This window comes from Berghia stephanieae, chromosome 7 (genome assembly GCF_034508935.2).
Source record: "Berghia stephanieae isolate SIO BIC M18660-M18661 chromosome 7, UCSD_Bste_1.3, whole genome shotgun sequence".
In the NCBI taxonomy this organism is placed as follows: Eukaryota; Metazoa; Mollusca; class Gastropoda; order Nudibranchia; family Aeolidiidae; genus Berghia; species Berghia stephanieae.
The window spans coordinates 14323804-14351169 of NC_088366.1; the positions used below are offsets into that span (position 1 = coordinate 14323804).

General features: G+C 33.4%; 2 protein-coding genes across 5 annotated transcripts in view; one reads left to right on the forward strand and one right to left on the reverse strand.

Moving 5' to 3' along the window:
- The window catches only part of LOC144976746 (TBC1 domain family member 31-like), a 33100-nt gene extending 18325 nt beyond the window's left edge, over nucleotides 1-14775 (forward strand). The window contains exons 13-25 of the mRNA XM_078921140.1: nucleotides 1400-1579; nucleotides 2450-2629; nucleotides 2896-2948; nucleotides 4052-4204; nucleotides 7750-7885; nucleotides 8285-8377; nucleotides 8963-9103; nucleotides 9235-9351; nucleotides 9643-9720; nucleotides 10648-10807; nucleotides 11811-11894; nucleotides 12396-12861; nucleotides 13867-14775. Of these exons, the coding sequence (XP_078777266.1) occupies nucleotides 1400-1579; nucleotides 2450-2629; nucleotides 2896-2948; nucleotides 4052-4204; nucleotides 7750-7885; nucleotides 8285-8377; nucleotides 8963-9103; nucleotides 9235-9351; nucleotides 9643-9720; nucleotides 10648-10807; nucleotides 11811-11894; nucleotides 12396-12529 (1509 nt within the window). The 3' untranslated portion in view covers nucleotides 12530-12861; nucleotides 13867-14775. The remainder of the gene's footprint in view (nucleotides 1-1399; nucleotides 1580-2449; nucleotides 2630-2895; nucleotides 2949-4051; nucleotides 4205-7749; nucleotides 7886-8284; nucleotides 8378-8962; nucleotides 9104-9234; nucleotides 9352-9642; nucleotides 9721-10647; nucleotides 10808-11810; nucleotides 11895-12395; nucleotides 12862-13866) is intronic.
- A 2351-nt stretch (nucleotides 14776-17126) lies between these two features.
- LOC144976747 (Fanconi anemia group A protein-like) overlaps nucleotides 17127-27366 on the reverse strand; it is a 35959-nt gene continuing 25719 nt past the window's right edge. For 2 of the 4 annotated variants that reach the window (XR_013646163.1, XR_013646164.1), the window contains exons 31-40: nucleotides 26422-26481; nucleotides 25806-25883; nucleotides 24989-25083; nucleotides 23609-23719; nucleotides 22313-22370; nucleotides 21448-21513; nucleotides 19782-19942; nucleotides 18194-18312; nucleotides 17807-17896; nucleotides 17127-17250 (exon numbers count right to left, since the gene is read on the reverse strand). Coding sequence is in view for 2 of the 4 variants with exons in the window: in XM_078921141.1 (XP_078777267.1) it covers nucleotides 17185-17250; nucleotides 17807-17896; nucleotides 18186-18312; nucleotides 19782-19942; nucleotides 21448-21513; nucleotides 22313-22370; nucleotides 23609-23719; nucleotides 24989-25083; nucleotides 25806-25883; nucleotides 26422-26481 (912 nt within the window). In the remaining 2 variants the exon portion in view is untranslated. Of the gene's footprint in view, nucleotides 17251-17806; nucleotides 17897-18185; nucleotides 18313-19781; nucleotides 19943-21447; nucleotides 21514-22312; nucleotides 22371-23608; nucleotides 23720-24988; nucleotides 25084-25805; nucleotides 25884-26421; nucleotides 26482-27366 lie in introns of all 4 variants that reach the window. The other 2 variants (XM_078921141.1, XM_078921142.1) reach the window with 1 other exon arrangement.

Here is a 27366-nt window from a genome sequence, read left to right on the forward strand (position 1 = left end):
CATATCTCCAACAAAAGAACGTTGTCGAACGGATGTCCCCAAGGCTGTGTGAGTTCCCCAATCCTGTACATCTTATACACCAACGACTGCAGACCATCCTTTGAAAATTGTTTTATAGTGAAATATGCAGATGATACTGCTATTCTTGGCTTATTAAAAGATAAAGTTACCGAAAAGAATTATTTCAAACAAATAAATATATTCACCGATTGGTGTAAACAAAATCAGCTTGAATTAAATGTTGAAAAAACGAAAGAACAGGTGTTTGGTGTAAAAAATAAAAACGACTTAAAGTGTGTGGCGATCGGTAAAGATGATGTTGAGATAGTTGACTATTTTAAATATTTAGGAATAACCATTGATAGTTCCCTCAATTTCTCTCAACATATTAATATAATATCTAAGAAAGTTGCCCAAAGATTATACATCCTAAGGAAATTGAGAACATTTCAAGTAAGGAAGAAAACTATGTTAAGAGTTTATGACTCATTGATTAAAAGTGTAATTGCGTTTGGCTGCACCATATGGTTTGGAGGATGCCGACTTAAAGATAAATCAAAAATTTCAAAATCTATCAAAGAGGCATCAAAAATAATAAACCATCCTCTTGATGGAGTAGAAAGAATTCATGGAAAAGCAATAGAAAGGAAAGCATTCTCAATTACCAACAATAAAAAACATATTTTATACCATGAATTTAGTCTTTTACCATCTGGGAGAAGGTTTTGTCAGATTAAATGTAGAACTAACAAGTATAAATCAACGTTCGTTCCATCAGCAATAAAAATTTTGAATATTTCATATGGTACAGAAAAACCAAGGATTGATTCGTTGACTGATTAACTGATTAATTTATTTAATGTAAGATTAACTGACCAATTGATAATGATGATAATTTTTGGTGTCGAATTGCCACAATCGTAACAAATTGAAAACGAAATGAATATGTTTATGTTGTGTATATCGCACGTGTGAAAGAAAGAAAGAGAGAGAGAGAGAGGGGAGAGAGAGAGAGAGAGAGAGAGAGAGAGAGAGAGAGAGAGAGAGAGAGAGAGAGAAAATAAGTAGGAGTGAAATATCTGTTCAATCTTAGTTATCGTTTAACATTATAACAAGTGTAACTAAATGACAAATTGCCATATTTATGGACAATAAAGATCTATTATTATTATTATTATTATTATTATTCCAATTTATTTCAAAAGAGATAACACTTAAACTGACCAGGTATTCGTTCTACATCTGTGTGTACGGTTAGAAAATGTGAGTAAAGACTCAGGTTTGCGCTACACAGTGGGGCTCAAACCTGAGACTTACAGATTTGAAGCGGAAGGAAAAGAAAATGTTTTATCCATGGTTGATTTACACAATGCTGTCATGTTCTATATATGTTCTTCAGATTTATGCCTGGCCACTTCTAGAGACAGTTTTTTCAGAGGTGGTCACCCAGGATGAATGGCTGATGTTATGGGACAACATCCTCTCCAACCACCCGTCTTTCCTTCTCATCCTGGTGGTTGCTTACGTCATCACCTCTAGAGGTTCTCTCATGGATTGTACAGAACTGGACGATTTCAAAGTAAAAAGATAATGATTTTAGAAAGTCTTCTCTATCAATGATAAAGCCAAGTTTACTCTTGAAATGGGATGATAGTTTTCAAATCTTACTGTTTTGAATGCTTTGTGATTTCTTTCCATATTTTTTAGGTCCATATCTTACGTAATTGAAAAGTAAGGTAAAAAATGAGTCCATCAGAGCTACATGATTCGTGGAACTGGAGTTTATCTTGGTTTCTGTAGTGTAAAATGGACACCAATAATGGCTTGCTACCCTTTGGATAGGATGGTAGTCTGCCACAAAGTACTTTCCAGAAAATAAAAAGACCCAGCTACCCAGTCATTTCAGGGTGGACAGCGGTAGCTATCTTAAGGGCAGCCAAATTTAGGTGTTGTGAGTCCAAGACTTAACTCTCCATTGGCTGATTCAGGTGGGAGGCAGTGTTCACGGTGGTTATTTTGGGAACAACAGCTAACTTGATAGAGAACTCCATTTACAAGCAAAGAGGCAGCGTAGCACAACTGGTATGATATTTGCTTCATACTCAGAAGGCACCAGCTACGCTTTGTGGCCTTGAGTTGACCTAGCTCACTTTGCAGCAATGTACTTCATCTATTGGCTTAGGTATTCAAGATTTCCCTTGGAATAGACCCTAAAACAAATTTCACCTTAGGGTTTAGTAAAGTAAAAATTCAGAAAGACAGGAGTGAAGGTCTCTTCATGTCCATTTTCAAACCAACGATGGTTTAAAAACATAATGTTATGAATCTTATAATATAATTCATTCTTGTTAAAGTTAAATGCTTTTCATTATACTTTTAATTATAATGATCAATGTGGTAAGTGATTAATCTGACTTTTTTTTGTATCCTTCTCTTCCCTTTTACTTAGTTCTTTTTTCACCATCGTAATGCTGTCAGTGTGAAGCAAGTGCTGAAGGAAGCTTACAGATTAATGGAAGCAACTCCAGCTGACATTCACCCTCGAAATAAACTGACAGATTTCACTCCCTTGTCCAAAGGAAACTACCCCATTTTCAACAAGTATCCAAAGTTTATAGTCGACTATCAGGTGAGCCAGATTATTTTTCAAGGTTTCACAAGATGAACTCAAATACGAATCAGTTGTTATACTGTGTAATTATTTTATTTTATTTTTGTGTTAATCTTTTAAAGCTTGATTTTTTCTATTTAAAAAAAATACAAACAACATTTTGAAGCATTGTTACTATCTATATGATCATTTTGTTTTTCTCATTATTTCTCTTTACAAATCTTTGTGATTCTTTTTTATTTAATTAGGCAATCTGATTGGTAAAAAGTTTCTTATTTTTACAGGTTCAAGAAAGAGAAAGGATACGACAAGAAGAGTTAGAATATTTAAGACAAAAGTAAGTGTTATCAACTTAACACTCGATCTAGGTTGCATTAGCATCGATGAATTGAGAATAAATTACTAGCAAATTTATTTCGAAAATATGACAGTCATAGATTTTATAAAAATAAAAATCAGCATTAAAATTTTTTTTTTTTTTTTTTTTTTGTTGAATTAAAACAAAAAAGATCTGCTACATTTTAATCAGAAAAGTAGAAGTCACAAACGTAATATCATGTCGTTTGATTTCTATTGGCCAAATATATTTGTATTTTATAGAATGGGATAAGAGGAATGTTTTTATAGAATTGGATGAGAGGAATGTTTTTATAGAATGGGATGAGAGGAATGTTTTTATAGAATGGGATAAGAGGAATGTTTTTATAGAATTGGATGAGAGGAATGTTTTTATAGAATTGGATGAGAGGAATGTTTTTATAGAATGAGATGAGAGGAAAGTTTTTGTAGAATGGGATGAGAGGAAAGTTTTTATAGAATGGGATGAGAGGAATGTTTTTATAGAATGGGATGAGAGGAATGTTTTTATCGAATGGGATGAGAGGAAAGTTTTTATGGAATGAAGTGAGAGGAATGTTTTTATAGAATGGGATGAGAGGAATGTTTTTGTAGATTGGGATGAGAGGAAAGTTTTTATAGAATGGAATGAGAGGAAAGTTTTTGTAGATTGGGATAAAAGGAAAGTTTTTATAGAATGGGATGAGAGGAACGTTTTTATAGAATGGGATGAGAGGTATGTTTTTATAGAATGGGATGAGAGGTATGTTTTTATAGAATGGGATGAGGAATGTTTTTGTAGATTGGGATGAAAGGAAAGTTTTTATAGAATGGGATGAGAGGAAAGTTTTTATAGAATGGAATGAGAGGAAAGTTTTTGTAGATTGGGATAAAAGGAAAGTTTTTATAGAATGGGATGAGAGGAATGTTTTTATAGAATGGGATCAGAGGAATGTTTTTATAGAATGGGATGAGAGGAATGTTTTTATAGAATGGGATCAGAGGAAAGTTTTTATAGAATGGGATCAGAGGAATGTTTTTGTAGAATGGGATGAGAGGAAAGTTTATAATTTTAAAATTGAATAATAACTCATTGAATCTTAGGCGTGTGACTGCGGATGTGAAGAAAGAAACAATGCAGAAGCAGCAAGAAGAGGAACAGTGGTACAGACAACAACAGTTGCTCTTGGAGGCAGAGGAGAGGAGGAGGTTGATGATTCAGGAAGAGGAAGGAAAGCTGTCGGAGCAGAGGAAGAGGTATGTTTTTATAGAATGGGATAAGAGGAATGTTTTTATAGAATTGGATGAGAGGAATGTTTTTATAGAATTGTGACGATAAAATTGAATTTATTACTGTTTCGTCACGACCATATTACCTACCCCGGGAATATACTCATGTCATCATCATCAACGTCTACATTCCACCATCATCAGACAACACCACAGCGAAAAATATTTTGAGGAAAGAAATACAGGACATTCAAATTAAGTCACCCGATGCCGTATTGATGGTCACTGGCGATTTTAACCAATGTAACGATTTTACTCTCCCGGGACTTCATCAATACGTGGACTGCGAGACAAGGGACAAAAAACATTAGATTTATTCCTGTGTAATATTAAAAATAGTTATAAATGTTTACCCCGTGCCCCATTAGGTTTATCTGACCACTGCATGCTCTTGCTACTCCCACCTACCGCCCTGTTTTTAAACGTGTAAAACCAGTAAAGAAAAGTGTACAGATCTGGAATGGAAGTGTGTGTGAAGATTTGCGTGGTTGTTTTGAATGCACTGACTGGAATGTTTTTATCGAATCATGTGATAGTGTGGATGAGCTGAATGACTGTGTGAGTGAGTATTTAAAATTCTGTGAACAGCTAGTGTCTTGTAAAAAAGAAATAAAATATTATCCTAACAACAAGCCTTGGATAACAAAAGATCTAAAACTTTTATTGAACCAAAAGAAAACTCTCTATACTAGTGGAAACAAAAAAGATCTGAAAACAAAACAAAAAGAGATAAAGAGGGTAATATCTAGTTGTAGAGATAAGTACAAAAATAAAATTGAAAAATGCTTTTCTTCTGGGGATATAAGGGACACGTGGCGGGGGCTTAAAACTGCTGTGAACTATAATCCAAAGCCCACGATTATATCAGAAGATATCGAAATTGAAACTTTAAATAAATTTTATTCACGTTTCGACACAGCAAACAAATTTGATATTGAAAATGAAAAACATAAATTAGACAGGGCTTTGGAAGATGAAATGACTATTGAGGTCAGTGAAGAGGAAACGAGATTCGTATTTTCGAAACTAAACGAGAGGAAGGCTGCTGGGCCGGATGGATTGAAAGGAAAACTATTAAAAGAATGTGCCCACCAGCTTTCCCCCATTTATACACATATTTTTAACTGGTCCCTCCAATGCGTTTCAATCCCTGAAATTTGGAAAACTTCAAAAATTATTCCTGTTCCAAAAAAAGAAAAACTTGAAACTATGAACGATCTCAGACCTGTTGCACTGACTTCAATAGTCATGAAATCTTTAGAAAAACTTGTTCTTGTTAAAATTAGGAATCAGTTTATGCCATTGAGTGATAGTCATCAATTTGCTTACAAACCAGGACGTGGCGTAGAGGATGCCATTTTGCTGTTTACAAACAACATCTACAGGCATCTAGATCACGCTAGGAGCTATTGCAGATTGCTTTTTGCAGATTTTTCTTCAGCGTTCAATACAATGCAACCTCAGTTGGTTGTTCAAAAATTGACTAGTCTGAATTTAAACAAGTATATAATTGCTTGGGTGCTCGAATTTCTTACGGAGAGAGCACAATATGTTCAATTAGGACAAAACAAATCTTTCTGTATAACTACAAATACTGGTGCTCCTCAAGGTTGTGTATTGTCCCCTGTATTATTCACAATATACACGAATGACTGTAGAAGTCAAAACCTGAGTGTACCTTTAATAAAGTTTGCAGATGACACCGCTCTTCAAGGCCTCATAACAAATGGCAACGAAGTGGCTTATAGGCAAGAAATTGATAGATTTGTGTCTTGGTGTGATGCCCACCACCTAGAGCTTAACATAAGCAAGACAAAGGAGCTAGTGATTGACTTTAGGAGAGTGAAGGAACCGATAGAACCGTTAAAATTAAAGGACCAATTCGTCCAGCGAGTTCCTCACTACAAATACCTTGGTGTAACGATTGATGACAGGCTCAAGTGGGATGAACACTTGAAAATAATTAGGCATAAGATGTGCAGACGTACATATTTTTTATCGAAACTCTCTCAGTTTAGAATAGATAAAACCCTCTGCACATTATTTTATAGAGCAGTAATCGAAAGTGTCTTGTCATTTTGTATAACAGCTTGGGGAGGCAATTGCTTAGCAGTGGAAAGGAACAAAATAAATTCAAATATTAAAAAATCCATTAAACGCTATATAAATGATGTTGACGATGTAGATCTTTTATACGAGAAATTTTGTATAAATAAAATAACTAAAATATTAAATGACCAGTATCATCCACTAAGACCATCAATTATTATGTCAGAAAGAAGTGGTCGCCCTTTCTCTATTTCAACGAAAACAGAGAGACACCGAAAATCTTTTCTGCCGTCCAGTATTAGGCTTTATAACAACAAGCAATAATCATTTTATATAATTATTTCTCATTTTTACTTTTTAAAAATATAAATATTAATTTATTAATTTATTTGTTTTGCAATCTTTTCAATTTTCAATTTATAGTGACAGTTTTAACTATTTTACAGTGTTGAAATTATTCATATTATAAAGCGCAGCTCTGGTTATAGAGCTGCTCCTTTTTTATATATATACATCCTATTTCCATTGTATTTTTATCTTATGTGTAAATTATAACACGTCTGTACAAAAAATTTCCTTTTTGGGATGCAATAAAGTATTATTATTATTATTATTATTATTATTATTATTATTATTATTATTATTATTATTATTATGTTGTTATATTGATGATGATAATCAAATTATATAACCATATACCATATTAAATAGTCATAAATTTGAATTGTATCAGATTGTCATAATTTTGATTGCCTTTGTAATGTAAGATAATGGTTGTGATAATAGTAATAATAATGATACTACTACTACTACTACTACTACTACTACTAATAATAATAATAATAATAATAATAGATGACGTATTTACAGCACATCCCCTCATTATAGCAAAGTACTTTTTATCAAACTGAATATAAAACCCAATCGTTTCTGAGTTACACGAGTAAAACATTTTTACAGCTAAGAAAAGATAGTTATAGGCATTTTAATGCAATCTAGGATGAAAAGAGAAAAAGAAAGTCGCATTTTATTAAAAGTTTTGACTCCAACACGGACAAGAATTTCATTCTCAATATTTTTTTTTGTCCTTTTGGATACACTTTGGTTTAGTTGAACTTTATCATTTTTTCATATGTTTCCCCATATTTTTCGTTTTGAAATTTCAGAAAAAATTTTAAGACGTCTGCCCGTGAGAGCCTTGAGAGAGAAAGGAAAAAAAAGATTATAAATATTTTATGAAAATGTCATGATGCAACGTGAAAATTATCAGCACATATTTCCAATTTAGACTAAATATTAATTTTTCATCTTTTCTTGAGTACAGCTCCAGCAACTTCTGATACTTTTTTTTTTCAGACCGCTCAATTATCATCGAATATCAATCATGACAGACACTTGGGTACTTAATACCTATGAATATTCAGGTCAATTATCCTTACAATTTTTTTTATTTTTCATCCTAGATTGCAAGCCTTGAATAGGGAGATAAAACTGAAGGAGTTAAATCTTCTGGATGCTGGTAGACGAAAGTTCTTGCAGTTTCAAAAAGAACAAAGGGAGGTGGAGCTACGTCGATTGGATGATGAATTGCAAAGAAAGGTAATTTTACCTTTACAGAAGACTGTAACAAAGCGTCATTTTAAAAATTACTTCCACGTTATGTATTGTCTTTCTCAGATTTTCACTTTATATTTTTAAATAATGGAGCATACTCTTGAAGTCTTGAATCTATGTTTATGTTAAGCAAGAATAAAGTCCATTATAACAAAGCATGCATACTCCTTGTGAAGTATGTCGTTATATTATTGTCTCAACTATTGATTTCAATATGATCTGCAGGACGGGAAGGTAAATAAAGTGAGAAATTGACAATAATGAAACTGAACTAATCCATGCAGATTTATCATTTAAATTGATTTTTAAATGAATAAACTTTCATATTTTTTCTCTCGTAAGACGAGATATAATAGCATGACAATGTTTGTTTCTATTGAACAGGCTTTACAGAGAGATCAAGAAACAGAGTCAGCTATGCAGGAGGCAGAGATCCGTAACATGGAGTTACAACTGCAAAAGAAAATGTTTGAACAGGTGAGAACAATCCAGTACAGGAATCAGAAATTTTTTTTTTTTCAACGGGTTAAATTAAAAAAATAATGTCTGTTAGGATAAAAGCTTTGTAGTCGAGTGGTTATGATTTAACTTACTTTGTGACCAAACACTTTGATCTGGTATTATGTTAGGGTGACCCAAATTGTGAAATGCTAGTTTTAAATCTGAAATTTGGAATGCAGTTTGAATCAATTTGTATTAAAAAATATGAATGTACATGGAAATAGACCACCTTAGGCTGAAAACCCCCCACTTTATTATGGTAGCAATTCTTTATTCTTTGGAACATTCTTGAGAAAATGGAATTGGACCCAAACATTTGTTATTTTCACCATTTTGTTCTATAGCTTTTTTGGTATTTTTTTAACGTGTTCTATTCTGTAGCTTCTTGAACTTCATATAAATAAAATTTCACAATTTTAATCATTTTGACTTTCATTTCCTTTTTCATTAACTGATCCACCTCCCCATGATAGAAAATTAAAGCATTGGCTCACATTTGTTGAAGCAGATGATAAATACGAATATTATTAACCATGAAAAGCATGCTGTGTTTGTCATCAGGAGCTGTACAGAGAGTTTGCAATGCAATCCCAGGCCTTACGTACGGAGGGAGATCTACATCGCAAACAGGATGAGCTTGAAGAGAGAGTGAAGGCAAGATTGGATAATGCCGAGAGGGAGAGAGAACTTCAACTCAGAAAGGTAATTTGTTTTTCTGATTTTTTCTCTCTAGAATTAACGATTTTAGAGTTCTTTACATTCTATTGTTTTTGAATGATCAGCTCAGACTCAGAAAAAAATAAGTTTAAATGATCAAAATTGTTCTTTTTTAGATGATGGAACAAAAGCTGGCATTGGCCGACCAACACAATGTGGACATGCAGGCACACCGAGAATTGGAGCATCGACACCAGATGGCAGATTTGGATAAAGAGATGCAGAATGTTAAGGTAAAGTCTCTTCACTTACAACCCCAGTTGTCTTGATGAAACTTGCTTAAAATTAAATTAAAGTGTGCTGTCAAGTATTTTGCCACAAGGGGAAACTTGAATTCTTCTTGTAGGTTGTGCACTGAAAGACTCTTAAGGTTTAAGAGAAGAAATTATTCAGGATAAAAACAATGACCAAAATTTTATTTTGTTTATGAGAGTTTAACTTTTCATTTTTTACTTTTCCTATCATAATTTCAATTTTTGTTTTCTTTTCTATCTGACACACTTTTCCCCCCACCCCCTAATCAGCTTGCAACATTACGAGGTGAAAATCGTGATCTGGAGGCTCAAGTGTTTGAGTTAATGGAGAAAATGAAAAGACAAAAGGTTGGTATGTTAAGAATTTATGAAAGAGTCTGTACAATATACTGATATAATGCCACAGTTTAAGATCTGAAAACGTGTGTATGAAACAGTGCCAGACAAAGAAAGAAAGAAAAATGCAAGAACAAAACCATCCCAAAAAAATCAGCCTGTCTCTACTGGTTTAGCTACCGATGTTGAGAATATAGGCATTAACTCACTAGAGATTTTTGCTGCTTTTCAAAATTGGGAAAAAAAATTGTATTAAAGATGAGCATTTACATAGATAGTTTTATTCAACTATCATTAACATGTAAAAAATTAAAAACATTAGCTTTGATACTTCTTATTTGTCATAAATAGGCATGGGGTAAAAGTAACCTGGGTAAACTACGGATATAGTCGGTGTTAGGGTTGAGTGAGTTAAATCGTTCCTACTATTGGGTAACCTCTGTTGTAATGGTAAATGGTAGCACGTCTCACTGGTAATCCCTAATTGAGGCAGGCTGATTTTCTTTTGCTTTGTCTGGCATCGTTTCGTACATTCTTCAGATCTCTATCTTAAACCAATGCCTGTTCTCTAATTTGTCATGTTGCCACAGTTGAGACCTTGTCCATGTAACAAGAAGAAAATATAACAAAAAGCTATTGTGAAATTACAATTACAGTCAATAGAGTACGGGACAATGTGGATGAGGAAAACAGATAAAGTGGGGAAAAAAAGCATCGGCAATGGCATCTTTGAAAGTATCTTGAATTTTTTAATAATAATTGATTTAACTTCACTTGAAAGTACTGCTTGCATGGATTTAATTTTTAAAATGTAACATTGGTCTCAGCAATTATGTTGTACCGGGTTTTTTTGATTTTTAAAAAAGCACTTTGACCTTGAAAATTTGAAATGTTTTGACTGAATTTTGACTGGTTGACATATTTTCCCCACACATTCAGGAAATGGATACTGCAGTAGGTTATGAAGAAATCGCCCAAACTAAAGTTGAAGGAGCAGAAAATAATGTAAGACGTATCCAAGGGGCGGAGGAACAGGTTTTAAATGGGAGACACCACACACTGGATTTGGCAGAAATTGTCAATGGCGATGATGAGGACTGTAAGTACCCTTCAGCGCATTTATTATTTACTCATACACATCCCATAATAACATTTGGTATGTCCAAATGTTTTGTATATATATATATATATATATATATAAAAATTGTTCGTTTATTTTTCCTCAAATTACGTGTAAAACAAAGTAAAATTATATTTCTTTTGTTATAACGAATTTGCTTTAACTTGTTCCAAAAAATCCTTTGTTTGTATTTTCAACCCTTTACATTCAGGTCCACACGCACTGAGCTCAATGAAAGTTAAAAGCTCCTCATGATTTTAGTCTCTTGTATCAATCTTTGCAAGATTGGGTGAAATCAAGGCCATTTCTTTTATCCTCATCCAAGTAAATTTGCCAGTGGTGGAGTGGAGTGTAGAAAGATAGAAAAACTCAGGGGAGCATAAATAGCCCCAGCATTGGTGGGCAACAGTCAACATCATTATTGTAAAGAAAATATAGCGGATCAGAGGGTGGGTTTGACCAGGTTGGGTATTGTTTTGTAGGTTAGACCATTCATAAACGAATTTGTGAGTTTAATTTAAGTCGTAACAGAAAGTACTTTGCTACAGGCTTAGCATCCTACACAGAGAACACAGTTAAACAAGGAAATTTTGCCTCTTAAGTTTTGGACCATTAGAGAATATTAAGTTTTGTAGCAATCCTTTCCTTAAAAAAAAGAAAAAAGCCAAGTTTTGTAACCATGAAAACTACAACATGGCTGAGATTTCTCAAAATGCTCCAAATCCACACATGCAAAATTACTCCATTTGACAGTAGGTAGGTACGACTGTCGTTTCATGCCTCAAAACTTTTGATGAGCTTCACAGGTTCTAAGAATTACACAAGTAGCATAAAAAAACCCTGGTCTTTTTGTTTTAAATGATGGACAGTTAAGCTTCTACTTCTTGTTTCCCTTTTTCAATATCTACTTCAAAATTAAGATTTGACCATTTCAAGAGGATGTAACCTGAATTTCTTTTCCTTTCCTTTCCTTTTTTTTCAGCCCCCAAGTCAGTTTTCCAGAGACTAATGGAAAAAAATAGTAGTGAGTTACTGCCTCCCAACTCATCACTGGAGGCTTCCAAAGGTACGCATTTATTTATATTATGCTATGATTTTTTCTTGTCATTTAGCCAATGAAAGATGCAAATATCTATGTTAAAGGAAAAAAAAAAAATCAGATTTTTAAAATAATGATAAACTGTCAATTTATATTTTTAGAGTTGACAGGAAAAATAAACTTTTGTCTTTCATACTGATGCATTCAATGCTTTTTCCAATCCTGTGCGATGCTGATGATTATTTTTTAGATCTGGTGGAAAGTACTTTATGGTAGTCCAGTGTCCCATCCAAAGGGTAACAAATAATTGCAATTGTCCATTTCATGATATAGAAACCTGGATAAGCTCCAGCTCCATGGGCCTAATGCTCTGGATTACTTTTTTTGTCTCACATCTGTGCACCATTCCCTCCCCCCCCCCCTCATCTTATTTCAAGAAAATAAATTTTTACAGGTGTGGGGTTATTTTACATTCATGATTTACTGTAGTAATGTATTCATTCTATTTTTCAATTATTTTTTTTCCAGTGTCCTTTGATAGAAATAGACAAGCCTTTGACGAGAAGGAGATCGGTCTATTGAATGAGGTCAGGAGATTGAGGCAGAGACTGGCCACAGAGAACAGAAACAAGCGACCACCACCTTTAGCTGTCAGTGAATGAATAATGTATTAGACTAATAATATTATTGATTTATAAATTCCTTATAAAATATTTAAGCATTTGATCAAATTTTGTCTAATCTTGCGCAAGAGGATGGAAGATGCTCGACAATCCTACTTTACAACCCACTTGTAAGCAATAACCTCTACTCGAGAATTGTGGCACTGCCCATGAAGTAGTATCTAAATCTTGGGTGGGAGTTCTCTAAAAGTTACCCAATGAAGATTTTTTTACAAAAAAATTCAGGGCAGTCTGATGTTATGAGAATAAAAGAAATTAAAAAAAACAAAAATACAATACATCTTTTTTCAGCTATTTGAAAAGATGGCAGCGTTATACTAGGTACAGAAAACTGATTTTTCAAACCCAACAATGCTCAATTTAGTCACTTTTGCTTAAAAGAGTTTGCAATTCTGAGCATTTTGATACCAATATCATACATGTATCTCAATTTTAAAGGAAGATATTGTCATTTGAAAATTTGACAATTTCGTCGTCGCGACACCCTGCTTCAGCACCCAACTTCGGGACTTCGTATAAAAAAAAGTATCGGGCTCACAATGACAAAATTTCAACTGCTTAGAGTCTCATAGAAATTAAACAACTCCAATTTTTTTCAGAACTCTAGCTCTTTATTTAATTACATTTTAAGCGCCACGAAAACGCAAAAAATGCATATTTCCCATAAATCGCCAAGGGAGACAAAAAATGTGTCCGTCGAGGCAGCCTCTGGTCGGCACGCCATTTTACTCTCACTGACTGGGCTGTGCAACTCGTGTTTATTTACCAAAGTTAAATGCTGGGCGAATGCGGGCGATACTTATAATCGGTACGGCATTTCCATATTTTAAGAGAAAAATGGATGAGCTTTCCAGTAATGTAAAAATAGTCTGCTGAAATTTTGTGGAAATGAGTTTAATCTTCCTTTTTTTGAGAAATTTTAAAAATAAAATCGCTTCCCCTAAATAAACCAACAGTTATTTGGTATCGATCGAAACGTCAAGATCTTGTGCACATTTTAAACCAATTACTGATCCGATACCACCCATGGCCCGAATTCGCCAAGCTCTTCAAGATGACCGATCGCGAAAAGTTCGTTTTTTCCATCAGCGGGCGAGCCGATTAGTGACTTGTTTCAAAACCCACTTAAATTATCTTCAAAAAAAGCAGATAAATCATTTAGACACCATTTTAAAGGGATTTGAATAAGCTTTCGATTGATATAAATTTTATCCTTGTCATTTTGATATTTAATGGAATACAACGAAGTAAAATTTATGTAAAACACATCGAAAATTGTCCGCCAGAGCGCATTAGCGGCAGTTTGCCGTACCTAGTTATACTGGAATAAGTGCTTGTCCAACCTGTAATTTGGCTTATAATATGACTGACTTGATGTAAGTAAACAGAATTTTAGGACATTAGATTTTTAGACACTGTCAATTAAAGCGAGCATATTTATTTGTCAGAAAATCTTTTAAGTCAGAAATATTTTCGATGGTCTTGTGTATATCTTTTAAATAGATACTATTATTTATTGACATTTTATTTATAATAGTATAATTTATTATTTCACTGCAGCTTAGATGCACACATTGCTCAATAGAAATAAAGATGACTATATAATTAAATTAATTTCAGGTTTGAGAAACATTGATCGATTTGTATATTACACAAGAGAGTGTAAGAGAGTTTATCATGGAGGAAGAGGATTGAACCTGTGATAATGTATAAATTGTAATCCTCATCCATGTTGGGACAGACAATGAAAGAGAAATTTGTAATAAGCTGAACCAAGATTTCAACCAAAGGCCACATATTATTTTGGCCATTTATTGATGAGTAGGAATCAAACTTTATTCTTTCCCAGACTTTTCATATTAATAATTTTTCTTATGAATCATTTATATAAAAATGGCTTTTATTTTTATCATTGCATGATAATAGTTGTCAAGAGTAAAACTGGACCCGTGCTTATTGGAAACTGATAGTCTGAAGAATTCAGATTTCATCCAAGTTTTGGTGTAAAGTCTCAGACAGGGTCAGCCATCTATAAAGGGCTTCTTCATAGATTGCAAACAAATTAAACTTGCATTTTTATTTTCCTACTGTGGAACTGTACATTTTGTATTCAATGTTTGTTTTATATGTAGACTATATATTTAGCATATATTTATTGATTTACGTTTTCTTGTACAGAATGACACTATTCTATTTCATTTCTAATAAAATACTGAAAATTTTAACATTGTTATTTATTTATTCTCTTACATTCTAGTCAATTTCCCCTGTAGACCGATTGTAAAAAGCCTTCATATTAAAAATAAAACATTTGGGTCTACTGCTATATAGCTCAGAATGCAGATACCTTGGATTTGGACCCCTTATTTTGGATAGGGACCACTTCCCCTGTCAGCTGAGAAGGCACTTCCCATCTCTTCTATTTTTTTTTTGGTCCATGTATTTGTTGTCCCTGTTCTGGATTGAGATAGTTTAATTCGAGTTTGCAAAGGGATATTTTGTAAAAAGGGAAAGGCAGTTAGAATGTTTCCAATCCAAACACATTTTGAAAACTGGGCGGGGTCCTTTGACCTCCCATTGTGGGCAGGAGGTCACGCTGAGTGTTCTATCCCCTTATATCTGTTTTTGAGTTGCTTTCTATCTTTGTTTTGGAATGGGGTTACTTAGTTTTGTCCCAGCCCTGGCTGGAGTCCTTGACTGGGTGGTAAACAGTCAAATGTTTAGTTGGAGATGATATTTTGTTCCTTGTTAATCATCTTTCTGTTATGTATTAGTTTTGGATGTACTCTGTAAACATTTGAGTGTATTCCCCTTGGTGGGATCCTGTGTTGGTGTCTGGATGAGATATTAAGGTGATCTCAAACTAAGTACATTGATGAAATGCTCTTGGAATCTACATCTGTTCCCTATTTGAACAAATTCTATCTGGGTGGGGATCCTGACCTCCCATTGCGGGCAGGGAGGTACATACTGTGTCTTCTATCTCCTTATATCTGTTTTCCAACATGCTTTCTGTCTTTGTCTTGGAATGAGGTTACTTGGTTTTGTCCTGGCCCTTTCCGGAGTCCTGGCTGGGAGGGAAACAGTCAAATGCATAGTTATTGTTTTGGGAGATGATATTTTTTTCCTTGTAAATCATCTCTCTGTTATGCATTGTATTATGTTTAGTTTGCATATTATATTATATGATTGGTAAACATTTGAGTGTATTCCTCTTAGTTGGGACCTGTGCTTGTGTCTGGATGAGACTTTTAGGTGATCTCAAATTAAGTACATTGGTGGTGTGCTCTTGGAATCTACATCTGATCCCTATTTGTTTCCAGTTCCCCTTTGTCTTACTTTCTCTTGGGTGCTTTAATTGTAATTCTAGAACTTTTTACTATTCCATTTTCTTCCTTTTTACTGGCGCTGATATAACCTTAACGTGTTGCAAGCGCCGTAAAACCCTTAAAAACAACAAACAACAAATTCTACTTTTTTTTTAAGGGTGCTTTGATTGTAAATCTAGAATATTTTGACTTCCATTTTTTTCTTTTTACTGGGGCTAATATGACCTAAGTGTGTTGCAAGTGCCGTAAAACCTTTAAAATTAAAAACACAACAAACATTTTGAAAAAAAAAGGTGTATTATGGAGATTTCATATTCATCTGTTTCTCTCGATTAAATAAGAATATTAATTTTAAAAAGTGAGGATCTGCCACCTAAACTATAGCAGAAATAGATTTTTTAAGTGGTGAAAGAGTTAATCTGTTAGTCTGTATTATTTTCAACTATTCAATCCAGGGAAACTGATGAAAACAAAATCTTTAAATGGAATTTGAAAATAAATTAGAAAAGTGTCTTTTAATGTTGAATACTACAAAAACCACCTTTTGGCACTGCCTCGTACCCATGAAAGAAGAACTTGGGACTGTCCTACGTACCAATAGTTCCAAAAACCACTAGCTCAGCTCAAACTGAAATAACAAAATAATTAGATTACGCACTTCAAGGGTCTCTACCTTATCAAGATACAAACAATCTATTCTCCCAATAGGTCGTATGGATCCGATATATATTTCATTCAGTACTAGTCGCATCTTATGCACCCTTTTGCACTAACACTTTCATAATATCAATGCTCAAAGCCAGTTACACACCCAAGTCACATAGGGTAATGAGTGTAAAGAGTCATGTAAGGTAATATGTGTAAAGTGCCTTACTCAACACTAGGGGGTTAGCATCATGAAGCCATTATCATCCAACTCCACCCAATATTGCTTGACTTATCTCACTCAATCCTAGAGATTTTTGCTACTTATCAAAATTGAAAAAAAAAATGTACCTATTAAATATAAGCATGTGCGTAGATAATTTTATTCAATACCATTAACATGTAAAAACTAAAAACATTAGCTATGATAATACACCTATAATTTGTCTCAGAAAAATGTAATAAATAGGCATGGGGTAAAAGTAACCCTGGTAAAATACGGATATAGTCGGTGTTAGGGTTGAGTGAGTTAAGCTGGGCTTAGGGTCAATTCTCGTAATATTATTTGAGATGTCATTGAAAATTAGGAGATAATACTGATATAAAAGATAATTTTTATTTTAAACAGGATTTTCATTGTGCAATCCTGCATTTTGGCATTTAAGATTTATAAGTCTTTAAATAAATTTTTCTGTACAGAAGAGGGTCGGAGGTGTGGAGAATATTCTGGAGAAAAGAAAAAGACAAAAATTAACCTTGTTATTCAATTATTATTTAACATAACAGTATTGATAATATAGACAAAGAAAATTAAAGCAACAGATTGAAGAGAAAATCAAATTGAATAAAGAATTATTGTCAAATGTTCTTAAAAACACTCAAGTGTCATTCTGGAGTAAAATAATATATTGATAGCAATTTAATATCTCTTCACAATTCAATGGATTAAAAACACAGTAAGACTTTGCTACGATTCCAACTCTACAGTCAAATCAGTTACATGATTAAATAAGTCATGATCCTAAAATATAATTGTATAAGACTTATCCACCTTTATATATAGTTATAGTGTATTTCCATGATCCAGCACGCTCATTGGGCTTCAAAATGCATAGTTTATTCCTTCAGAGAGCCAGATGGAACTAAAACTAAATTTTCATTTCAAACAATATGTCTTCTCTTAGGTACTGGCACTTTAAAAATGTTCATTACTGACCACAGCCAGGAACTATTTTAGGAAGAACAACGACAATCCGTCAGCACAACAAAGATACCAACCTACCAAATCAATTTTGTATAACTTGGACGTGTGACAAGAGTTGACCAGAGACTGAAGCCAGGACGATATGGGAGCCAAATCATCGACAGGATACTAGAAATAATATACATTTTAAGTACATGGTAAATAGTTCTTTAGTATTAGTGAAGAATTGTGGGCACTTCAAATAAATAATGTTTATAGAATGTTTAAATTTCAAGATGATTTTGTACATTATTCACCACTTAACATTAGGATGGGGCTTACATGATCACAAGGAACAGATCACGTTTTAAAGTAACAAGTAATTGCAGGTACTCATAATTCTGTCAATTTGAGTATGAGTAATCAAAAAATTATCAATGAAAATAAAGTATCATTTATATAAATTATTACTAATTACCTGCTTACAAATTTTCATTTTGCTCTCTATTCCCTCTAGAAGAGTCGCATAAGTTGAGATGAGAGGGACACACAAGATATTGCAACTGTCAATTGGGATTTTACTCACAGATATGACACTGCATTGTCTAGAATGGAAAATGAACAGGTTACATTTTAGTATATAACATTGGTAATTGTTTCACAGTGAATGTCTGAAAAAGGTGACAAATATTCATGATTTCTATGTCTCACAAAATGACATGTTTTCAATATAGGATGCAAACAGTTGCTATGCCTCATTCAGTCTTACGCATTGTGATGAATATTCCACCAACTCATAACTCACTTCAAGCTGAAAAGAATATACAGGAAGAGCGTTGTTTCAAACACTATGAAAACGTTTTTAGTTTGAGTAAAAACATTTTTAAAACTGATCCTGCAATATTCTCTTTACGTTTACCATAAGGTGCATTATCTGCAAAGGGTGGCAAACAAATAAAAAATTGTCTTTACGTTTACCATAAGGTGCATTATCTGCAAAGGGTGGCAAACAAATAAAAAATTGTCTTTCCACTACAACATAAAATATTTACATTATTCCCCATGTCAACATAAAGCCACTCTCGGAACATGAATAGCTATATTTATTTTTTTTTAAATAAAAAAATTGAGCTTTTATATAGAGCAATATCCACTAAATGTGCTCAAAGCTCTTTACAAAAGGTCCCTGACCAACAGCAACACGTAACATGTAGAACGAGACATGGTGCCCGTTAGGCGATATTACAATTTTTTCAGACACAGACACCGCTGTTGACACCAGGTACTCATTTTATACCTGAGTACAGTGAGAGAATGTGAGTAACGAGTCTTTTCCAAGGACTCAACTATGCACCGAGTGAGGCTCTAACCCGGGACCTTACGATCCGAAACGAGTTTCATACCACAAGACCACAACATAGCCACATTTAATTTACACATATTTTTGGATACATTGATATGCCTTTCTGATAATATTTATATTTTAATTATATTGATATTAATATTGTTTCCTGATATCGACTATCCAAAGGTCACAAGCATGTTGCTGATAAATACATCCATCAATCTATGTATCTTCCTATCCAGTACTACTGGAGGTAAAGTAGTCAACACATTCCACTTTAAATTGAAATCACAGTATCTTTGCCATTGATTTAAGAAATGCAAATTCGGACAAAAAAAAGTAATTTAATTTAATTTTCTTAGGGTAACCACCTTGGCATTTAATCACAGTAATGAAGATGGAGGAGGTCCCGATAGCTAAGTTGATAGAGCACTCTCTTCACACCCAAAGAGGCTGAGATCGATCCCGGGTGCAGTCGATTTTTTTTGACCCCCATGTCCACCCAGCAGTGAATGGGTAGACGAGTCTGTTAGAGTTGGTGGAAAGTACTTTGCGATAGACTAGTGTCCTATCCAAAGGATAGCAAGCAATTGCTAAAGATGGAAGTTAGACAGTTTATCAATCAATTCCTTGTTCTGAGCAATATCTGTTATGTGTGCACTCAAATCAATGTCTTTCCTCTCATAGTCCCTGAGCACGGTTGAAGCACATCTCAACATTATTAATTACCTCAAAATGGAGTATATGCGAATTTCTTCCATTTCACATTCTAATCCAAGGTGTTGCCTGAATTCTACGTTGGGTGATGATTGTCCAAGTTTCAAGGAGCTTGTTATAATTGACGGATGTCTCAGAAGTAACATTTGGTGTAGAAAATGGAAGGGGCAATCCTGCAAAGACATTAAAAAAAAAAAAACTAGAGTATTTATATTGCGCAATATCCACTAAACGTGCTCAAAGCGCTTTACAAGGGGTCCCTGGCCAACAGCAACACTGAACATGTAGGACGGGACATGACCCCTGTTAGGCGATATTACAATTTTTTTTCGGACAGATACAACGCTGTTAACAGCCAGGTTCTCATTTTACACCTGAGTACGGTGAGAGAAAGTGAGTAAAGAGCCATTTCCAAGGGCTCAACTATGCCAAGAGCGAGACTCGAACCCAGGACCTTCCAGTCAGAAAGCGAGTATCATACCACTAGACCACATAGCCGCACTTTATTTCATCATTGAATCAATTCATAGAAATAAATCAAAGACAGTTTGGTGCATTTTTGACAAAGATATGAACATCTATTTAGATGGTCAACTTGTGACTACACTTCTGAGATCAGTTCTATATTCGATACAAACTCGGATCACAAAAGTTAATCTCTATTGTTTTGTAACTTCAAAGGGGTACAAGTACAAGCAAGTACAAATATCAGCTGCCAGTAGTGACTTGTGAACTGCAAAACCATGATTGTGATTCAACATGAAAAATTTATATTTCAACATAATATTATTCGATATAACATATTTCTGGAGTTTACAATTCATCCTTATTGTTCATGATACATGCTTTGGCTTTACTTTAGTCTCTTTTTAAAGGTGCGGTTATTGTTGCAAATTTTAAGTCTCTTTTATTTCTGGTCAATAAAAGGTTAATAATCTTTGTCAAGGAAAACCAAACTATTTCTTTTGCATGTTTTGTGTGTTCAAATTATACATGTCACCTGTGAATTGACAAATACATAAAACTAAAGACGTAACTTCTGCATTTCCAGTGTACCCTATATTAAAACTTACCAAGGTCTAGGCTGTGTAAAAAGATACAGAAACTAACAGTGCACCAGGCGAGAATATTTGGCATAATTAAATCATCTTTCTATAAATGATAATTAATTAGCTGTCTTAAATGTGCATATCATATAAGTGTATGTATGTATTGATATGATACCCCAAACAATGCTGTAAATTGATTCAAGAACGTAATATTGTAATATTGTCCTTGAAACTCTCTAAACAAGTTTGGAAATACTGTGCCATATTGTTCTTCATTTTACTAGAATGGTTTCAGTTTCCTCAAACACCTCAATAAATATCTAAGCTATTGAATAACAAATAATAAAACTTTTTGTTAGTTTAACGCAAAGTTTTTCAACTTCATGTTGAGTTGAAACTGAGGGTTTTTTTTTTTACCTATCTGTGGCCATACTTGTTAAAAGAATTTCAGGGAAGATATGCGTGTAAATGTGTGCAGGCCTATTCACCTGGGTGTCTTTTGTGTATTCATCTTTACCTTTCAACCTATTAGCCCTGAATTGTATGATACATTTTTCATGTGTTGTAGTTGTAGTGAAAACACTATTTTATATCTATAGATTTATACAGTCGTAGAACTCAAAACTTACAACTCCAATATTATCCATATTGTAAACACACCAGGCTGTCATCAACTCCCAAAGATATGGCAAACACTGGAAATTATATAACAGGAATAAAAATACTAAGATTAGTACAGTTGAAAAATTTATTGGTGCTTGCAACACTTATATACATTGGAAAATAAATTAAAGACAAAAGTGTTTATTCATGACATTATATAATAAATAAATATATAAATAAATAAACAAATATATATAAATAAATAAACAAATAAATAAAAGAAATTCTGATACGTCTTCCTAGTCAGTTCTAAATCAAGGTGGAGAAAGCACGTCTCTTCCTCTTTTATATTTATCAATTATTTTTTATCGATTGCATTTAGCGCATTAATGTGAAAATTCACATATTTGAGTATTTTGGACCTGAAAATGTATTTAAACACAAAATATAACTGGTTTGTCAGCCTGCAAAAATAATATACCAGTGCAGCGTAGTAAACAGGGTTATTCTTGGCAGAGTTACTTGCAAGGTGACAAGGGCATCTAGCCACATAGATGATTTTAATAAGAGAGTGGAGCAGGCACTTATGTCAATAATAATAGTACGGAAGTGCCAGGTGACAACAGAGCATGAAAACTTTTTTTTTTTTTTCAGTGATGGGAATCAAACTAAAGGACCAGACTGACATGGACTGAAAGAGACGGATGGCATTGATTGCCGAGCATCCCTCACAGCCAGGCAGAGGTGACGAGTTCAGTTCCATCACTGCAAATAATTTTTATCCTCTGTTGTCATCAAGCCTTCCTCTACTCACTTCATTTCATGTTATAACTGCACAACAGATAATATTATTGTTATATGCAAAGTAGAGCATCAAACTGACAACTTTACCTCAACTTGGTCAGACAAGATGCTGGCTATTGAATCGATGTGTGTTGATGAATTTAACCTAAAGAACCAACAAACGAAAAAGATCTTTATTTTCAATAAAAAGTTTATTGGACATAAATAAAACATTTCAGAACAGTTGTTGATTGCAAATTTAGTTCACTGAGTTATAATTCAATTAAATTTAACAAATTAGAGAAAAAAATTAAGATCAAAACAGTTGTTATAACAATGCTGTTGTGGATAATTGTGTTTGCCCAACAATGTTAAGGACAAAATGATAAAAAACAAAACAAAATAATAATAATTATAATAAGGATATTTCTATAGTAAATATTTAAATATTGAACCTATAAAAAAGACACAATGATGTAGTCTTGTAATGCCTCCTTACATAATTTTCCTTATCCACACTTCATATCATATTGAATTTGGTACAACAAGAATAGGCATTTACTTTACTGTCATGATACAAAATTCTTGCACATTGTTGATTAACTAGGATAAACAATGTTACCTACAGCCCGTTATTGATTTTTTTCTTCTGTTTCTAAAGTTCAAGAATTTAAAGGTTCAGTTTGTAATACTGAAGTCAAGTTGTGCAAAATTGGCTGTGTTAAAACAAATTGTTTAGGTCATTTCAGCGCCAGTAAAAAGGAAGAAATGGGATGGTCAAAACATTCTAGAATTACAATTAAAGCACTTAAGAAAAAGTAAGACAAAGGTGAAATGGTTCAAATGAGGAACAGATATAACTTAGTTTGAGATCACCTAAAAGTCCCATCGTACACAACAGAGAAATGATTTACAAGGAAAAAAATATCACCTCCCAAAACTAACACCATAGATTTGACTGTTTACCTCTCAGTCGAGGACTTCGACAAAGGCCAGGTCAAAACCAGGTAATCCCAGTCCATGACAAAGACAGAAAGCAATTCAGAGAACAGATATTGAGGGATAGAAGGCCTAGCAAGTGACTCCCTGCCCACCATGGAAGATCAAAAGACTCCATCCAGGTGTTACACAAATGCAAATGTTTTTTTTTAATGGATTGAAAAATGCTTTTTTGATATTTCCTTTGTATCGACCATAATGAGGACCTTTTCGAAATATCAAAAAAATAATATTCTAACCAGCAAAATAGATGTTAAACAGCTTTATGAACGTTATGGTATGTCAGAGAATGAAAGTCATTTGATAACAAGTTGAAAAAAAAAAGAAAAGAAAAGAACAAAAAAGGAAATAACTCCAATGGATAGTTAAAGGGTCTAAGAATTTATTTGCTTCATTTGTACCAACCTATCACTGATGACATATCCAAACAGTGCTGATGCTTTCATCCAGTCATCTATATCACAGTCCTCATCGTCATCAAGCATTGGCTCACTATTATCATCCTGACCTGTAAATCTGATGTGTGAATGAAATACACGCAGAAAGCTTAAAATTTGTAAAAATTTTCTACTGAATAACTATCTTCATTTTCGTAAGTAATACTTAAATCATTTCAATGATTTCTGTCAAGTCAAAATTCTTTGATAGTTCTTGAAAAGTTGTTCTGGTTTCATGTGAGTATTTATTAACTGTTTTCATGTGAGTGGAGAAGTATGGTGGAGGTCTACTTTCTGCAGTGGAAGGACACCCCTAAGTAAAGGGTTACAGCTTACAAAAAGCCCACGTTAGATTTTTGTTCTGAAATATTTTTCCTGTTGATAGTATTGGACCATAAACTACATTAGCAAACTCCATTCTTAATTCTATGATTACACTTGTATAATGATACTTGTGACCATTTCTAAAATCTAATTGCAATATAATTAACAGATAATAATGCCATAGACTAATATCCGGTTGAATGATGGATGTCTTATTTTGTTCAAAGCTGTTTACTTAATTTGTTTGATGGCATTCGGGAGGCCAGGACTATGTAAATTATCAAAAAATAAAGGAGAACACAGATAAGTGAAATGATTTTAATTGAAACAATGTGAACATTGTATACTTGTTCAATGAGTTTGTTATTTGCTATCGACAATTGGCAATCTCCTCTAATCTTCTACAATAATACTTTATCTTGTAATGACAGCCATAAACAATCAACTTCAATGACGTCATTTTTCAGTATTTATTAGTCTATCTAGATCGGAGAGGAGATGGATGCCACCAAGCTATACAAATCCACCGAATGGATATATGAAAGACAGTTAACACAACACTTGGCATGCCGGATCGGTCATGCCCCTTGTAGACTGTGCTTAATGGCGGAAAGTGGTGACATCTGCATCCTGTGTATTCCCCCCGATGATAATCAGATCATGGGATTGATGATGATGAATGTCATTAAAGAGAAATAAAAAGATTGATCAATTTATTAGAACCTGAAACTCATACCATGATGAAGTTGTCCCTCATTTATTGTTCTTAATCAACGTAAATAATTGTTTTCATTGAGTTCTCATAAGCACTTAGTTATCCCTGTCATTTCAAAGGATGGCGATAATTTTATGAGGATTCGGTATATCAAAAACACACACATATAATAAATTGACAACGTTTATACTTTTGTATATTTGAAAAAATTTCAAATAAGTATCATGATATTTTACATGAGCTTCATTTATCAGAAACGACAATTTGGCTTGCCATGGCTTAAAATAAGCTAGTAGTAATCATTCTTACCTATCATTCCATGAAATGGCATACTCAAATTGAGATTTAAAATTTTCTGGGAAGGATGAAAAGATTCCAAGTTGCTTTATAAACTCTTGATGCACCTTAAAAATAGGAATTTACATCTAAAGATTTTGCAATAAATTCAGAAAAATGTGTGAATATAAATCCTACAAGATGCTAATAAATGCGCCATCTAAGGTTACCTGTACATTATGATGAGAAATTATTCTATTGTAAAGTTTAGAATCACAAAAGTCATGATTTTTAAATTTTGTAACACTTTAAAGACATGTCAGCACAAATGAACGAAGATAAAGTTAGTTTTAATAGTGCCTGAAAGTACAATAAAAAAAAAGACTAAACAAATTAAAATAAAACAAACGTATTGAAACGGACTTCATTCGTTCTTTCATTTCTAAGAGTTTTCGAAATAATAGTTGCAACAATTTGAAAAATTTCAGCACAAGTTAAAAGAAAGATGATGGGATAGTCAAGTATTATAAATCTGGAGATAAGATAAACAAGCATACAAGAAAAGTAAGGCGAGCAAACTATTTCAAATGAAGAACAGCGTTAAATATTAATAATGTATTAAATATATCCGTGTGATGTGCTTAACCTCAATTTACAAATCTAAATAATCCATTACTACTGCATGCGTTCATTGTTTTAAAAAATCTTCAGAAATGATCAATAACTAAATAATGAGAGAGGGATATATTAAAAAAAAAAAAACAATCCAAAAAACATCTTGCCCACTTTCAATATAGACAGCTATCACTTTTGACATTTAAAATCAACACCTTTTTCTTTCTTTGCTTACCATAATAGATGTAAACAATGAAGGATGGCAAAGCAAACTTATTTTGCTTTTGGAGGAGTGATGGAAGCAGTCACATGCCTGGAATAGTATAATTGCAGATGTGATGACATAAATAATTTTTATTGCTCGTGATATACTACTTTTGAAGAATTTTTGTTCAATAAATATATATACAGTTAAATTAAATTCTCATTATATAATGACACAAACATCTCATCCTCCCCCCCCCCCCCCCCCCCCCCCTCCCTCCATCCACCAACACACACACGCACACGGAAAACACATACACTCTTCAAATCTCAAAGCCATGCTTTAAAGTAACTGTCTTCTAAAATGACTATAAATAATATTTTACAGGATGATCCTAGTAAACAAATTAATATTGATGTTTTGAAGCATGTAAACTATTACTGTCAATAGAAATGTCAAACAGTCTTAATGGCATATTAGTGCTCCTTGAGCCGATTCATGGGAAATGTGCAAACAAAATAAATTTCATTATTTTTATAATAATAATTTTTATCATTAGCATTATTACTACTCTCTCTCTCTCTCTCTCTCTGTTTGTTTCTTTTTTCTGTATCGGGTATTCCAATGAATTGCCCAATAGTCTCACCTGAGTCATAAAGATGAGGACATCTAAGGAAAAGTAACCACCACAATTCAGGTCTGATTCCTGCAAGACAAATTCAAACATCCTCAATGATAAATACAAATATCAATTTTATGGAAGGTCATTTTAAAAAAGGAAAATTAAATCACGAAATTACCAGTGGTAACATAAACATCTGGAAAGGTGACTATGTAAAAGCACAATATATAGCAAAAAAAAAACACACACAAAAAATCAGCATTCCTTTGCTGCTATACCTGCCAACACTTCTGATTTTGGCAGATTCATTCCGATTTTCACTCTACATTTCCATCATCTTACTTATGTCTCTAAAATTCCAATGTTAAAAAATGATGATAATGATAGGAAAAAAAAAAGGGGGGGGGGGGGGGGGGGGAGGGGATACAATGCTGACAAGAAATTATATGTTTATTTTTTTTGACTTTTGCAAAAAGGGAGAGGTTCAAGAAATCATTTTGCCACCAAGTAGACAATCAACTGTCAAATACAAATAATGCCTTTGAAGCAATATGCTATGATCACCTTAACAGTGCAGTTCCTAGTATACGAACAGCACTGCCGTTTTGCTTGTAAATCATAGCAGGTGACTGAATAACTTGTCCATGATGGTTTGGTGATTGACATATGCAAGATTACAAATTCCAATTTTCTGTCTTTCGGATTCGACTTTTGGAATGTGAAGGGTTGGCAAGGCTGAATCCTGGTCAGATGTACTACATTGCACTACAGAGATTATCCAATTATTTAGATGGTTAAGTGCTGGTATTCATCACATGTACACATCTTCATCTGATGATGTGAAAAAGATGTTCAGAGAAAAAACTTGCTTATTCCATGCAAATAATAAATAATATGAGCATCGAGTAGTCCTTATTATTGGGCAATCCCTGTTGTGTCATGGCAGACCTGCCTACTGTTACGAAAAAT